General features: G+C 50.5%; 1 protein-coding gene across 1 annotated transcript in view; it reads left to right on the plus strand.

Moving 5' to 3' along the window:
• Positions 1–309: 309 nt before the first annotated feature.
• Positions 310–16,684, plus strand: part of EMILIN2 (elastin microfibril interfacer 2) — a 62,532-nt gene continuing 46,157 nt past the window's right edge. The window contains exons 1-2 of the mRNA XM_002713587.5: positions 310–715; positions 1,211–1,333. Coding sequence (XP_002713633.3) covers positions 411–715; positions 1,211–1,333 — 428 coding nt within the window. The 5' untranslated portion in view covers positions 310–410. The remainder of the gene's footprint in view (positions 716–1,210; positions 1,334–16,684) is intronic.

Raw genomic sequence — 16,684 nt, forward strand, 5'->3', positions numbered from 1 at the left:
CGACGTCGCACCCCCGGGGACTGATAAGACGTCCTTCGTGCGGCCCGGGAGGCCGGCACCCAGGCGTGGCGCGGGCACCGCCAGACTCGCTGACTGCGGCCACTCCCGAGGGGCCGGGGGCGCGCCGGTTGGAAGGTGGGAGGCGGAGTCGCTCCGATTCTGGGAAGAGACCAAAGGAATGAGTAATTGGAAATTCTGTAACCGAGACCCTGATCCCGAACCCCTTAGCTCTTTCACCCCCAGACCCCTGCCGAGAGGCGAGGGGACTGGAGACAGGGAGACGCGCTGGAGAGAGTCACGTATCGGAGAGGGAAGTGAAATAAAGAGGGCGGCACCCGGGGGGACCTGTGCGTCATTGAGAGACCGAGGAGCAGCGCAGGGCGCACAGGGCTGCAGAAGGAGAAGTGGGAATGAGAAGCCGGAGGGGGCGGCCGCGGAGCGCGGGTGGGGGCCCCGCCGAGTGCCCGAGCCTCTTGCCTTCTCGGGCGGCGTCCGGGCCGCCGGCAGCCTCGTGGCGCTCGTCCCGCTCCACCGCGCTCCGGGCTCGGGCAGGCGGGGCACACCCGCCCGCAGAGCACAGAATGTGGTCGCCGAACCGGCCCCGGCCCCGCGCGCCCTGGCACTGGGCGCTGGCGCTCCTGGTCCTGGGAGGTGCGGGACTGTGCCAGGCCGGCCCGCAGCCTGGGTACCCCGTGCGGCCCAGCGCCAGGAACAAGTAAGTGCGCGCCCCCTCTGCTCGCCCCAACCCCAAACGCCCTGGGCCCCCGCGTGCTCCTCCTCGAGCCGCCGCTGCGCTCCGGAGCTGCCCTTCTGAAGGTGACCAGCGGCATTCGTGGGGTCCGCCTTGTACTTTCCGGAGCGACTCCTCCGGGTGGCCGTGCGCTCCTCGGCTAGCGCGGGCCGTCCTGGGGCCAGAGCTGGGGCATGGGGCTCAGGGAGTGTCCGGCAGAGCAGGGCGATCGGAAAGCTACTCCCAGGAGTTCCAGGAGCCCGGGGACCGTGGGTGCTCGGCTCTCCCCTGCCTTTGGTTGGGTGAAGGTGCTTACTTGACAGAGGCTTCCCCGCGCACCTCCGGTGCCTGCTTTGCCTGCGTAGGGGGCGACCGACTCCCTGACCCTTGCTGGGTCGGCAGCTGAACTCAGCTCGCCCCCTCTCCCGGCCTCATTGTTCTCTGGGTTTACACTGCGCCCTTCTCCCTGTCTCTCCCCAGGAACTGGTGCGCGTACATCGTGAACAAGAATGTGAGCTGCTCGGTGCTGGAGGGAAGCGAGAGTTTTATTCAGGCGCAGTACAACTGTGCCTGGAACCAGATGCCTTGTCCGTCCGCGCTCGTGTAAGTGCTGGAGTCGAGGAGAGGGCGGGGCGCGCCGGGCCCGGACTGGGCCGTGGGGGTGGAGTGGGGTCGGCGCGCTGGGCTCCAGCCCTTCATAAATCTCTCCCAGATCTGGCAAGAGCCCAGCCACAGGGAAGTTTGAGTGCCGAGCCGGGTACCAGCCACGCTGGGCGGTTTGGGAAGCGTGGACTGCCCCGAGTGAGCGCTGAGGATGCGCAGGGCTTGGGCGTTTGCCATCACCCTGGGACAGGAGGGACAAATGAAACCCCCACCCCCGCTTCTCTTCTTTTCCCCCGTCCGATTTTATTACTAACATAAGACAGCTGTACCTAATTAGATCCATATTGCTCCTTCTGGGGCGCTCAGAGATTCCAAAATGTATACTGCTAAAAATCTTTAAATGTAGGATTAGCTGAGGGGTTTGGCTAGCCGGTGTCTACTGATATAAAACTGACTTCTCTCAGTCTTATAGATCGCTAGAGTCCTCAGGACGAATTTGCTTACGGGTGGGGTTTTTACTCTATTTAGACTTGGGGATTCACTCAAAGCCTGTCAGGAGAGAATGGTCCTTAAAGACCAGGGGGAGGATCCAATCATCTCTTTTCCTTAGAAAGATTTCACCCTCTTAAACAAACAAAGAGGAAGCGATGCCGCAGAGTGCAGGTCCCCTGAATCCATGCCAGTTGTCATCAGGGGAGCCTTTGAGGTTCTGTGTCTGGCAGATATCAGAAGATGGGCGATGGCAGTGAATGGCTGCCGGGGAGCACATGTGATGGGTGAAATTGTTTTCCGGGAAGAATAAGTTGTTTGTCTTAGAGCACAGTTGTCATTACAGCAAAGAATAGTCGGTAGGCGGCTCTGCCTTTGGCAAAACTCAGGGACAGACAGAACTTTGTACTCCACAGGGCAGTGGATGAGCCTACGGACACGTGGGGTGGAGGTGGCCACTGGGTCCCACATGGTGGCTGGATCCCACAGGGACCTGCAAGCAGGGAAGGGACAGCTCCTGTTAGGCTACGAACAAAAAGTGAGGGGCGAGCCCTGCTTTCTAGTTCACAGAGGAAAAGGCTGAAATGGGCTGTCACACTGGCATGGATACATTGCAAACACAGCATAAATTGTCAGATACAGCACCTCGGGTGCCTGGTCAGCTATCAGAGACACTGGAACCAAGTAAGATTGTAGAGGTGGTGGTAGAGACATGAACTAACTTTGAATGCATTTGTTTAAAGATCAGCACTGAATGATTTGTTGCAAGATTTGATTCCTTTGCTAGAAGAAATGCCTTTTGTGGTTTGCTACAACCTTAATACTGTGACAACTCAGAGCTAAACAACATGTTTCATTTTGAAAGGTGATGCTTTTTGTTGGACAGATGGTTTGTTTTTAGTTTCACAAATTATTTTAGCTGCTTGGAAAACCAAATGAGGCTTTAATTATTGTGTTTGATCAAAACTCAGTGAAACTTGGTTGTCAGTGGGGAGTGAATAATCACCAGAGGATTGGTGGGGTAATGAAAGGCAGTTGGTGGGGCTTTGCCACCCACCGAGAAGGACAACAAAATTGCTATCAAAAATGACAGATGTTTCTGTTGTTTCATTAAACAAAACTAAAATAAGCAATCTGGGTCTTTTTCTTCCATCATAAGCATGTAAATAATTTAAGCGTATTTGTGCATCTTCTGTACTGCACTGTAAGTGTGGGCCCTGAAAAAATACAGCTGCTTTTGGCTGATGAACTTGAAAATCTTGAAATTAGCACTGGCTAATTGTCTTAACCTTTTTCACAGATTTTTTAGGGATAGGGAAAGAATGGGTCACCTTATTTTTCAATGACTGTTTCCTGTGTTTTGAGGACCAGTGGATCAATGAAGACAAAGGGAGACACATTCTTTTTTTTTCTGAAAGAGGAGTGACTGTTTCTGGTAGAATTGCTCAGTTGTTTCTAATGAATCTAGAAGCCTCTTGATTGGCAAGTGTTGTTCACCCAGCCATCCCATGAGTTTTTCCTTAGAATCTGAGGCCTGCAGAAAGGAGGGTCCTTTAGATGCTCACCCAGCAGTGACTGAGGGGTGGTTTGGGACGGGGCTGGAGGCACACGCCTGGGGGTTGCCCGAGTTAGAACTTTGTGCAGCTGGGATGGCCGGGCTGCGCCATTGAGGCATTGACGCCGGTGAGCAGAGCTGAGTTCTTAGGGGCAGTGGAGGGAAAGGAGGAAGACTTGGGCAAGGAGAGAGAGCAGTGGCGGTGGAGGAGGAAACCCGGTCAGGAGACTCATTTTACCCATGAGGAAAGGGAGACGAGTCATTCCCCAAGGCAGGGCAGGAAGAGCCTGGGCTGCCTCCCCGCCCAGGGCTGTGGCCTTGCCTCTGCCCCCACAGCAGTGCTGGGTGCACTCGTTTAGGCTGTGCCTTCAGTAGAGTGCAAGCGCTCAGTTCTTGAGAGCTTTACACCTTCTTTCGTGGAAGGCAATCCCCAAGGAAGTGTTGAGAACAGTTTGTGCGCATGTGTGTGCCTTACACTTCTTTTACAGGGGGTCGTTTTGCTATGGTGCAATGGACTGTGTCACTGTTCACACTGGCCTCTATGCTCTACAGGTGGTTTGCTTATTTTAACGAAACTCTGGCATGTTCAATTGGCAGTTGTGCTGGTTAAGACGCCCACAGCCCAGCTCAGAGTGGGTGGACTCTAGGAGTCCTGGCTACACTCCCTATTCCTGCTTCCTGTTAATGTGCACCCTGGGAAGTAGCAGAGAATGGCTCAAGTGGTTGGGCCCCTGCCACCTATGGCAGGCATTTGGGAAGTAAACCAGGCAATGGTTACTCCTCTGTCTCTATATATTTGTCTCTCTGGCTCTCAAATAATAACAATAAAGCAATTAAAATTAGGGGCTGACATTGTGGCACAGTTGGTTAAGCCACTGCCTGCCAGCATCCTATATGAGTGCCAATTTGTGTCCTGGCTGCTCCACTTTCAATACAGCTTCCTGCTAGTGCACCTGGGAAAGCAGTAGAAGATGGCCCAAGTACTTGGGTCCTTGCACCCACGTGGGAGACCTAGATGAAGTTCCCTGGTCCTTGCAGCCATTTGGGGAGTGAATGTAGATGGAAGATCGATCTCTCTCTCTCTCTAACTCATCTTTCAAATAAATTTAAAAGTAACTTTTTTTTAAATAAATTAAGATTAGGGATTTCCTCTCTGTGTTTGCTTGTCTCTGTCTCTGCCCCTTTCCAGTGCCCGGGCACTGAAAATGAGGAGTGTTCTTGACCCTGGAGGTGCAGGATTGCTTCAACAAAAAATGATTTGTCTTCCCTGAGCTGAATCCTAAGAGTGGCCCCATGAGGTCTGGAGCAGCGGCAGCAGTGTGTGTCGCTCCCCCTCTTCGTGGAGGAACGACACAGGACCCTGCGCTGTTCTTTCGTCTGCTCGGCCCTCCCCGGGTTTGCTGCTGGTTCTTCCCGGGTTGGCTACTGTCCCTTCCACCTCCGTGGAAGGGTGGTTCCCCCTAGCCGCTTTCCCCACTTCCGCGGGGGAGCAGCACACCACCGGCCGGCTCTCTCGGGGGCTGCTCAGATGTTCCCCTTAGATGTTCCTGGTGCATGCCGTCTCTCTCCTCCTTTATAGTCCTCCTCCGCCAATCCCAACTCGGCTGCCCACACGCCGAGTACGCTGCTCTCCTCCAATCAGGAGCAAGTCCTACAGTTTATTGGCTGAACTGGAGGCAGCTGTGTAGAAGCTGTTTTCTTCTCTCCCAGCGCCATATTGTGGGAGAGCAGATGCATAGAATAAGTCTTAATTCCAGTAACTTAGTCTAGTCCGGGTTGCTCCCCACAAGTGTGGACTGAGTGGGCTGACGCCAGTAGGCAGGACCCGGAAGAGGCAGCTGCCCGTGGACGCCATGCACCTAACTTCAGAAGGCAGTTCTTACCCATTTAGTCCTGGTTCTCAAGGTGGTCTGGGGACTTTGTTCCCTCCCTTCTGAGATAATTGCTTTACTTTATATTTCCATATTAAAACCAAATGCGCACAATTTCATTGAACTAAGGAATCTTTCTGATTAATCATTAAAGCCACCGTCAGTGTGGCCAGTTAGCTGGAGTCCCGGCCACCCACCGAGCTTCAGGATAGTCCCAGCTCTGAAGCTGCAGTCCCCACCCCTGAGCGGGGGAGGAGCCGTCTTGGTTGGGGGCTGGCTTAGGGGACAGATTGCTTTGGGATTCTTCCCGTGGGGGATTGGCAGGCTGAGGGGCTGGGAGTTGAGGCTGCTTGGGTGCCAATTCCTCGCTGGACTGCATCATTGGATTGTAATGAGCCCCTGCGCTATCTCCCTTCTATCCCAAGGAGACTTCAGAAAGTTGGTGGGAAAATGGGACTAAAAGATAAGTTTATTTTGATGCCAAATTTTTTTTTTTGAAATCCAAACATTCTGTTTTCCCAGCATGCATTTGTGATGAGCTGTTTGATTAGCCCCCCACCCCCACCCTGCCTCGTAGGCATGGACTTCAAAATGTGTTTGCACCAAAAGGAAGTTATCTTTTAATCCCATTGTCCACAGCCTTGTTGAAGTTCTCTCCTAGCAACCCCCTGGGGTCATTCTGCCCATTCTGCAGGAGGGCAAGTCATCAGGGAGTAGCCAAGCCTGCATCTATGTCCAGGTCTGGTATGTTCATGCCTTAGGCGCTTCCCACTCCACGACCACAGAGGTCTTACCCTGGGGCAAGTGCAGTGGGGGTGGGGATGGTGGGAATGGTGTGTGTGTGGCCTACCACAGCCTGTGCTGTGATGCCACCTCTCTGGTGGGGTGCTAAGGGCCCAGTGTTTGACAGCTCCTGGTGGCGTGTCCCGCTGGTGGAAAGCAGCTCGCTCGCGCTCTCTCTCTCTCTCTCTCTCTCTCTGACCACGCATTGCTTTGTAATGCCCCATTCTCGCTTCCTGGCAGTGACTGCCTTGCCCCGTAACCCCCTGGCTGGCCTGGCAGGTGTCTTGGCTGCAATGTTGGCAGGGATGCCCATCCAGGAACCCCAGGGCACAGGCAGGATGGTTCCCTCTGGATTCGCTCTGCCTCCCAGCTCGGGAACAGGAGTGTTCTACTTCCTGAAACCACAAATGGACTGGGATTTATCAGCATCTCTCCTAGCCCGCCCACCCCTCTTGGCATGTGTTGTAGCTCTGTGGGATTTTGCTTATAAAGTCTTTTTTAAAAAAGCATCTCATGAGGTGGGGAGGGCCCTGGGTGGGGCAACACACCCAGCCTGTGCCACTGGCCTAATGCAGACCAAGAATTTGCAGCAGGTGTTAGCTTGAGTGTGGAGTTCCAGAACCCTCCAATCCTGAAATTCCCAGTGAGCAGATGGTCATTCTGTTTGCAGAAGAACTGTCTATGAGGGAGAAACCTCAGCCTGGAAAAGTAGCTTTAAAACAAAAAATATAACTTTTTTTTTAAAAAAGATTTTATTTATTTAAGAAGTAGAGTTACAGATAGGGAGAGACAGAGAGGTCTTCCATGTGCTGGTTCACTTCCCAAATGGCTGCAATGGCTGGAGCTGAGCTGTTCCAAAGCCAGGAGTCAGGAGCTTCTTCTGGGTCTCCCACGTAGGTGCAGGGGTCCAAGCACTTGGGCCATCTTCCACTGCTTTCCCAGGCCACTGAAGAGAGCTGGATTGGAAGTGGAGCAGCCAGGACTAGAACTGGTGCCCATATAGGATGCTGGCATTGCAGGCAGAAGCTTAGCCCACCAAGCTCACTACCCACAGCCCTGGCCCCAATATAGAATTCAAGGCTTACGTGTTTTGTAGCCACTGCTATGCTTTCTACATCTGCAGGAACAAAAGTCCATCCAATTCAAACTGTGCCTTTTGGGGGAAATTTTTCTTTCAGCTTTTAAAAAAATATGTATTTATTTGAGAGAGACAGACTGAGCTCCCAAACTCCAGTTTACTCCTCCAAATGCCCACAACAACCACAACTAAATCCAGGGGCAGGGAACACAGTCCAGGTCTCCCAGGTGGGTAGCAGGGACCCTACTACTTGAACCATCAGCTGCTGCCTCCCAGGGTCTGCATTAGCAGGAAGTTGGAATGGAGTAGGACTGGGGCCAGGCACTTTGTCGATATGAGATGTGGGTGTCTTTTTTTTTTTTAAAGATTGATTGATTTATTTGAAAGAGTGACAGAGAGAGAGATTTCTTCCAACCCCTGGTTCACTCCCCAAATGGCCACAGGTCTCCCACGTGGCTGCCCTCTGAGGCACATTAGCAGGAAACTGGATTGGAAGTGGAGCAACTGGGACTCGAACTGGCACTCCGATATGGAATATATGGGGTCCCAGTGCCCCGGGCTTACCCTGCTGCATCACAAGCCTACCCTTGGGTGTGGGTATCTCAACTGCTCCACCAAACACCTGCTCCTCTTTCAGATTTTAAACAAAAAATTTGTAGTCAATTGGCTGTTCACCTCAAAGGCAACCTGAATCAACTGAGGGAGCCTGCGCCCCTGGCAGAATACACCTGCAAGGAAGGGCTTGAATCACAGGTGCCCAAACCCCAGGGCTGCAGACGCGCTGTTAATTCCTTTGGTTTTTTATCTGGATCAGCTTTTGGGTCCTTCTACCTTCCTTCCAAGGTCCTTGTTTTCTGCTCCTGTCCTCTCCCGGGTTCTCAGTGAGTAAGATGTCGGGGAAATGTGAGCCCTGGAGCAATTCTAGAACATTTGCCCCCTCACTGTTTCATTGTCAGCACGAGCTCAGCAGGAGGTCAGGGAGGGCAGAGACTGAGATTTTGGGAAAGAAACTTTATGCTGTGGGTGAGATTTTCATTAATGTTTGTTTTCCTCTCTTGAAAGAGCAAGTGAGATCAGCCGTTCTCTGGTTTACTTCCTAAATGCCTGTCACAGCCAGGGCTGGGCCAGGCCAAAACCACGAGCTGGGAACTCCATCTGGGTCTCCCACTTGGGTGTCAGGGACTTGAACAATCACTTGCTGCCGCCCGTGTGCCCGTTAGCAGGAAGTGGGATCAGAAGCAAGCACCGGTACTCAAACTGGCACTCCGACGTGGGATGCTGGCATCCCAAGTGGCAGCCTAACTCACCGCACCACACGCGCCCCATGAGTGACATTTTATCTTCTTAGAGAAAAATTAATAGGACTCCAAACGGGGTTATAGCCTTAAGAAAAACAGTTTGCTTCTTGTTAAACTGAGTTCTCCCCTTTCATTGGTCTTCCTCATTGATCTGGCCCACCCACATTAGCGCATGGTACGTGAGGTTATATTAGCAGGTGGCCAGAAAAAGGCAGGTGGGCTGGGCAGGGTGTGGAGCAGCTCCCTGGGAGCTGGGTGGGGCAGCCGGCGTGTTCTGGAAGAACAGTTAGAAGACTTGGCTCCTGGCCTGAGCTCTCGCCCATCAGACAGCATGAATCAGGCAAGTCACTGAGCATCCTGAAGGTGCATTTTCCTCCTGTCTGCATGACAGGGCTGGGGGGCAGAGGGGGTCCACGGGTAAACCCCCAATAGCACCAGGAAAAGCCGCTCCTGGCCAAATGCCATTTCCATGTTAGCTGGCGTGTCTGCGGTGCCCTCCTCCGAGGTGGTCTTCTCCCTGCAGGTTTTGGGTTTGAAGGTAATGCTGAAACATATCAGAGGGAGACAGGTGCCCCACAGCATGACCTAAGCACATTCGGTGATCTAAGATAAGCACTAGGAAAATGACAGGCCTAAAATCGGCTTTGAAAAATCAATTTTCCCGCGTGGCTTTGGAAGTGGGGCCGGCCCGTGACTTCTTTGGGAGTGCATGCAAGCACTTGAGGTCGATTGACAGCAAATGCTCCGGTTGCCTGTTGGTACTTATTGTGGCTTCTGCAGGTGTTTCAGGGTCTGTGGCAGATCAATATGGCCCAGTTAGTTGGTTGTTAACTAGAGGTGGTTAACTGGTGTTGATCCCCAGTTGATCTTTCAGCCAGCCGCTAACACATTGCTTTCTTTTTTATTTTTTAAATTTATCTTATTTATTTCTAATTTACTTGAAAGAGTTATAGAGAGAGGTAGAGACACAGAGAGAGGTCTTCCATCTGCTGGTTCACTCCCCAAATGGCCCCAATGGCTGGAGCTGAGCTGACCTGAAGCCAGGAGCCAGGAGCTCCTTCCAGGTCTCCCGCATGAGTGCAGGAGCCCACTGACTTGGGCCATCTTCCACTGCTCTACCAGGCCATAGCAGAGAGCTGGATCGGAAGCGGAGCAGCCAAGACTTGAACTTATGTGCTGTTATGGAGTGCCAGTGTTGTAGACAGTGGCCGCAATGCTAGACCCAATTCCTTACTTTTAGAGAGGAACAAAGCCCTCTTCCTCGTGTGGATAGTGTCAAGATGCTTCTTCTGCTTGCTGAGAGTAACTCGCTAGGCACTGCCCACAGCTGTTACACAATGTTTTGCAGGCTGGTTTTTAAAACCTAAAACTACACCAGCGTTTGGTGTTCAGATTCTTTCCAATCTGTCACACAAGTGTTCTGATTTATTGGTGGTCTCATGACTTTTTACTAGGCAGAATTAACTGCTTCCGTCCTCGATGGAGCAGTTTTCTGGGCTTAAGTAACAATGAACTTCTTGCCAAGCGATGGAGCTGCACACGGCTTCTGACAGAGAGCGGCCTTCCGGGGAGCATCCCAGGAGGAACGCTGCGATTTTCAGTGTGGCAGCTGTCCCATGGAAGGCAGAGTAATGAAATGATTAAAGTCCCCACTAACTTTTCTTCCTGTTTTAAAGTGGAGATGGGTGTTGAAAAAAAAAAGGTTGGGAGGGTTCAAATGAACTGAATTTCGAAAATGCTGTAGAAGGCAAACTTTGCAGGGTGTGTCATGTAGAAGGCCCCAGAAAGACCCAGCTGCTCATTTTTTTTTTCCCATTTAGAAAATATTAGAAGATGAGGGAATACGCCTAAAAATTATTCTTTGCAGCATCAGCCTTCCAAAACCATGCATTTGATGACAAGAAATTTGCTTAACAGAAAACACGCAGGTGGAGCTCTCTCGGGCTGATCTCGCTGAGGAATGAGCATTTGTTGAGACCTCTCAACGCTGCCCATCCCTCTAGCGTTCGTGGCGGTGCACACTGTGCCTTGGGTGGCAATCGGCTTCTCTTTTCTGGGGGTTTGCTCAGAGTCCACTGTAAAGCAAGGTACTAGATAGTTCCTTCTGGCTGGAAGCCCTTCCTTCCATCTGCTCCACAGGGCTGTTGTCAGAGAATGAGATAAGGGCATAAAAATGTCTTCCCAGCCATAGTGGGGAAAGTGCCACTTGTTTTTCTGCTAACTGAAGCTTTTCCACGGATCTTGAAAACAGAGGAGGACGAGAGCTGTGACAGGGGTTGCGACAGAGCTCAGGGCGGGGGTGAGTTTTGCAATCCAGGCCTTACTGGGGAGAGCTCTTCTCCAGGAAGGCATTTCTCCGGCTGCTGTCAGCCCTCACCCTTGCTCTCACAGGCTGCTGGGATGCAGGGTGCAGGGCAGGAGGCATCAGCAAGTCTTGGCCAGCATTCGGAACTTTCCAGGATCTCAAATCCAGCTGCAGAGCTGATGGTGTTCAGGGCTGGCTTGTGCATCAGGTGTGTCTGACCTCTGGGGTCCTGCAGAGGCCTCTCAGGACCAAGCCACAAGGTCACGGCCCCGCAAAGCAGTGACCGGCGATGCGCGCCTTTCCCATCACAACAGATGACATCATCACCTGGCCCCTCTCGAGCTGTTTGGGAGTCGCCCTGTTGCATCGCTGCAGAAAGCAGCAGGCAAGAAAAAAGCACACTCCTTCCCAGCAGCCTCGAGGGAGAGCCCGGCCTTGTCTGTACCTTGCTTCCAGAACCAGGTAGCAACGCACCTTCCACGCACCCTGGTCAGAATCAGGCCCAGAAAATGAGTAATCCTAGGAACTAGTTGCTTTTTGTTGTATTTATTAAATGCCAATATGTCTTTGGCATGTTGTGTTATTTTACAAAGTGGCAATTTGAAGGCAGTTATTAAAAACTCCTGTGGTGACTATCTTTCTTCATCAATGATTCCGTATTTTTTAAACATTTTTTTCTTTAATTTTATCTGAGAGGTAGAGTTATATATAGAGAGAGGTCTTCCATCTGCCGGTTCACTCCCCAAATGGCTGCAATGGCTGGAGCTGAGCCAATCCAAAGCCAGGAGCTTCTTCTGGGTTACCCATGCAGGTGCAGGGGGCCAAGGACTTGGACCATCTTCCACTGCTTTCCCAGGCCATAGCAGAGAGCTGGATCAGAAGAGGAGCAGCCGGGATTAGAACCAGCACCCTGCCAGCGCCGCAGGTGGAGGATTAACCTACTATACCACAGTGCTGGCCCCTTTTTAAACATTTTTAAATGTTATTTATTTTAAAGACAGAGACAGAGATCATCCATCTGCTGGTTCACTGCCCAGCTGCTCACAATAGCCAGAGCTGGGCCAGGCCAAAGCCAAGACCCAGGAACTCCATCTGGGTCTCCCATGTAGGTGTCAGGGACCCAGCTACTTGAGCCATCACCACAACTGGCTGCCTTCTGGGAGCATTAGCAGGAAGCTGGAATTGGGAGTGGAGCCAGAATTTGAACCCAGCACTCCAAGATGCATACTTTCACAGCTTTAAAAATACAAAAATAGAGACCTGTATTGTTGCACCAACGTAGGTTAAGCCACCGCTTGCAATGCCAGCACCCCATATTGGAGCACTGGTTTGAGTCCTGGCTGCTATATTTTCAAACCAGCTTCCTTAGTATGCCTAAGAAGGCAGTGGCAGATGGCCCAAGTGCTTGAGTCCTTGCCACCCATGTAAGAGACCAGGAGGAAGCTCCTGGTTCCTGCTTGACCCTGGCGCAGCCCTGGCTGTTGCAGCCATTTGGGGAGTAAACCAGCAGATGGAAGATCTCTCGGTCTGCTTCTTCTCTCTCCTCTCTCTGTCACTCTGCCATCCTAAATAAATCTTTTCTAAAAAAGTACAAAAATACATAGTAGGCTCAAGTTTCCAACAGACCAGAATAAAAAGTTATTATATCTAAAGAATAATATGATACATTAAACAAAAACCGTCTTGTTAAATCTTCATTTGAAACTCTGGAAAGACTGAGTGATTCTGATTTTGGTTCTACTTAATTGAGATATATTGAACCATCACAGCTCTCTAGCACTTTGCTTTCACAGATCTGGAGATTTTAAAACATCCAAAACACAGAAGTATGTTTTTTTTTCTTAAGGGTTAAATTGACTTTATTTTCTATTCTATTGTTTTTTAAAGATTTATTTATTTATTTGAAAGGTAGAGGCAGATAAAGAGGGAAACAGAGGTCTTCATCTGCTTCTTCATCTCCCCAAATGCCCGCAACCACTGGAGTTGGGCTGATTTGAAGCCAGGAGCCAGGAACTTCCTCAGGGTCTCCCATATGGGTGCAGGGGCCCAAGGACTTGGGCCATCTTCTACTGCTTTCCCAGGCCACAGCAGAGAGCTGGATCAGAAGAGGAGCAGCTGGGACTCGAACTAGCACCCATATGGGATGCCGACACTGCAGGTGGCAGCTTTACCTGCTGTGCCACAGCGCTGGCCCCTATTTTCTATTCTAGAATCAGGTGATACTTTATTCCCTAAAATAGAATCAATGTTCCCAGTTTTTCTTGTAAGCAACTTTACTGAGGTATCATTTACATAAGCAAGTTGCCCATCTTTGAAGTTTTAAGTGTAAGGCTTCAAACAGGTGCCGGTACCTGTAAGGCTGACTTCACAGTCAGGAACTTGTCCGTTGCACCCAAGGGTCTCCTCTTGCTCCTTTATCATCCGTTCCTCTGATCATTGCCCAAACTCTTCCCCCAGGAACTGCTCTTCTGCCTTCTGTCACTATAGATTCGTTTGCCTTTTCTAGAACTTTGTGTAATTGGAGCCATGCCCATGTACTTGGTTTCACCTGGCTTTTTTGAGTGTAATTATTTTGAGATCATCTCTGCTGTGCTGTGTATCAGTTGTTGTCTGCCTATTGTTGATGGCCTGTGTTCCTTTGCATGTGTGCACCACCATTTGTGCATGGTTGTTTTGTGTGTGAAGACATGGTAAAATACAGAGGATGGAAAATCATTTATATAAGTAGTAAAGTTAATGCTTGGATTTTTCTGAAGACCAACTGAGATGGTAAATACGTATCAGATGTTGAGCACTAGAAAAAAAAACATAATGGAATGAAAAATCACCACACATATTGGGGCAGCATCTTCAGATTCTGCTTGGGATACCCAGCCCTCCAATTCCAGCTTCCTACTAATACAGCTTTGGGAGGCCCTGGTGACTGCTCAGACACTAGGGCCCCGGCCACTCACATGGGAGAGCTGGATCGAGTTCTGGGCTCCTGGCTTTTGCCTGGTCCAGTCTTGGCTGTTGTAAGCATTTGGAGAGTGAATCAGTGGATAGAAGATCCATGTGTCTGCCTTTCAAACAAAAATGAAAATTAAGAAAAAACTGGGGCTGGTGTTGTGGCAGTGCCAGCATCCCATATGGGCACCAGTTTGAGTCCCGGCTGCTCCACTTTTGATCCAACTATCTCCTCTGGCCTAGGAAAGCAGTAGAAGATGGCTCAAGTCCTTGGGTCCCTACACCTGCATGGGAGACCCGGAGAAGGCTCCTGGCTCCTGGCTTTGGATCGGCACATCTCTGGCCGTTGCGGCCAAATGGGAAGTAAACCAGCGGGTGGAAAATCTCTCTCTCTCTGCTTCTCTCTCTCTGCTTCTCTCTCTCTGCTTCTCTCTCTCTGCCTCTCTCTCTCTGCCTCTCTCTCTCTGCCTCTCTCTTTCTCTCTCTCTCTCTCTGCCTCTGTGTAACCCTGACTTTCAAAATAAATCTTTAAAAAAATAAATAAAATTAACAAAAAAGAAAGCCACATCACATCCAGAGGCCTGGAAAATGTTGGATTCAGGTTGCATAATAGAATAAGGCATTTTGACCTGGCAGAAAACTCAACAGAATTGAGAAAAGACTTATTTGAAGACTATTAGTTAGTCTCATTAAACAGATATTTTTGTGCAAGGTCTACAACTGGCCCAGGACAAGGCCCCTTGGCAGGGTTGGCATGGACCCTTCTCTTGCTCTCCAGAAGTTCACATCCAGTAGGTGAAATGAGAAAAATAATTACAAAATGTGGGACTGAGAATTGTAGTAAGAGAAACACAAAGTGCTCAGGATGTCTGGAGGTGGAGGAAATTGTTTCCAGCTAGGGGCAATCTGAGAACTTGTTTGTGAGTGGTAACCTCTTGGAAGGGCTTTGAAGGAAGGTTCTAGTTGAATATATTCAGATGGGAGAGAAGGCCAAGGCCACATAAGCCAGAAAACAACATGAGCGAGGGCCTAGAGGGATGAGAGTGCAGGGGTCCTGCTCTCGAGGTTGACCATAGTCTATGGCAGGCGCAGTGAGAGAAGTGCCTGGGTTAGAATGCATGTACGCTTGCTGGGCCTGGGACCACAGAAACAGGGCAGGCAAACCTGGCATGGGACAGGTACGTGCATGTCACTGAGCAATGGTTCATTGTTAAGGGTAAAAACAGAAAAGGCCTCACTTCAGTCTGGCGTTGTGGCACAGTGGGGCAAGCCATCACCTGCAACACTGGCCACTGCATATCAGAGTGCTAGTTCAAGTCCTAGCTACTCCATGTCTGATCCAACTTCCTGACAATTCACCTGGTCCAAGTACCTGGACCCCTGCTACCCATGTGGGAGACCAAGAGGGTGTTCCTGGCTCCTGGCTTTCGCCTGGCCCAGTCCTGGCTGTTGCAGCCATTTGGGGAGTGAATCAGCAGATGGACGATCTCTCTCCCTCTCTGTCACACTACTCTACCTTTCAAATAAAGAGAAACATTTTTTAGAAAAAGGATCACACTTGCAAAGGAAGGCAGATCTGTTCATGGAGTGCCATTTGAAGGTTATGGGAGGATTTTTCTTATCTACAAGATAAGCAGGACCTCACTGCTCACCACTTGAGAGTCAGGAATTTGCCCAACCCTTCATGTGGACAATTCAGCCCATTTTTATAAAAGAAATCTATTTTTTAAAAAAGATTTTTTTTAATTTATTTGAGAGGTAGAGTTACAGGCAGAGTGAGGGAGAGAAAGGTCTTCCATCTTCTGGTTCACTCTCTCCAAATGGCCGCAATGGCTGGAGCTGAGCCAATCTGAAGCCAGGAGCTTTTTCCAGGTCTCCCACATGGGTGCTAGGGCCCATCTTCCACTGCTTTCTTAGGCAGATGAGCAGAGAGCTGGATTGGAAGAGGAGCAGCCAGAACACGAATCAGAACCAATATGAGATGCTGGTGCCGCAGGTGGAAGCTCAGCCTACTGCGCCTCAGTGTCGACCCCAGAAGTCTGTTTTTGTTTTTTGACAGGCAGAGTTAGACAGTAAGAGAGAGACAGAGAGAAAGGTCTTCCTTCTGTTGGTTCACCCCCAAAATGGCCACTACAGCCAACACTGCACTGATCCAAAGTCGGGAGCCAGGTGCTTCCTCCTGGTCTCCCATGTGGGTGCAGGGCCCAAGCACTTGGGCCATCCTCCACTGCCTTCCCAGGCTATAACAGAGAGCTGGCCTGGAAGAGGGGCAACCGGGACAGAATCCGGCACCCCAATCGGGACTAGAACCCGGGGTGGAGGATTAGCCTAGTGAGCCGCGGTGCCGGCCAGAAATCTGTTTTTTAATCTTAGTGCGAACTTTGCCTTATGGTCAATAAGTATACGTACACTTTATATAAAATTTACATGAAGCTCTGTTTCAAAGTGTGTCCACAGCTACTATCTAATTTTATTCTTTCAGTATCTGAAAGAAGAGGGACAAACATTATGAATCTCAGTTTCTATTTGAAGTAAGTGAGGGTTGGCGGAATGTTCTGGTTGTCTGATAGAACTGACCTCATCTTTGGCTGACTTGGGACTGGCAAGGAGACTGTTGTTATGGAGAACAGAATTATGTGTTTATTATCTGATATGATTTAAACAAGATTTGGCTCTCCACGTTCATGTAGATGTTTAAACCGCAAAGTCTCATGCTAGCGGTTAATAGAATAATGACAGTGGATTAAGAGTGGGAACTCAATCTAATCATGGCATCTGGGAGCTGGGCCTCACGGGAGGCCCTGAGGCCACTGGGGACTTGCTCTGGGATGTAAGCGTGTTGGTTGTTTACGCTGAGTTTGCCCTGGCTTCCCTCTCTGCTTCACGTGACTGTCCCTCTGCCAAGCCCTGGCCTTGCCAAGGGCCCTAACCAGTGGGGCTGCCAGTGCTGGACTGTGAACTACCAAGCTGCACTAGGATAAACCTTCCCAAGTTGCTCCTCCAGGTTTTTAAAGTAGCACAAAGCT

Source organism: Oryctolagus cuniculus, chromosome 10, assembly GCF_964237555.1.
Source record: "Oryctolagus cuniculus chromosome 10, mOryCun1.1, whole genome shotgun sequence".
Classification (NCBI taxonomy): Eukaryota; Metazoa; Chordata; class Mammalia; order Lagomorpha; family Leporidae; genus Oryctolagus; species Oryctolagus cuniculus.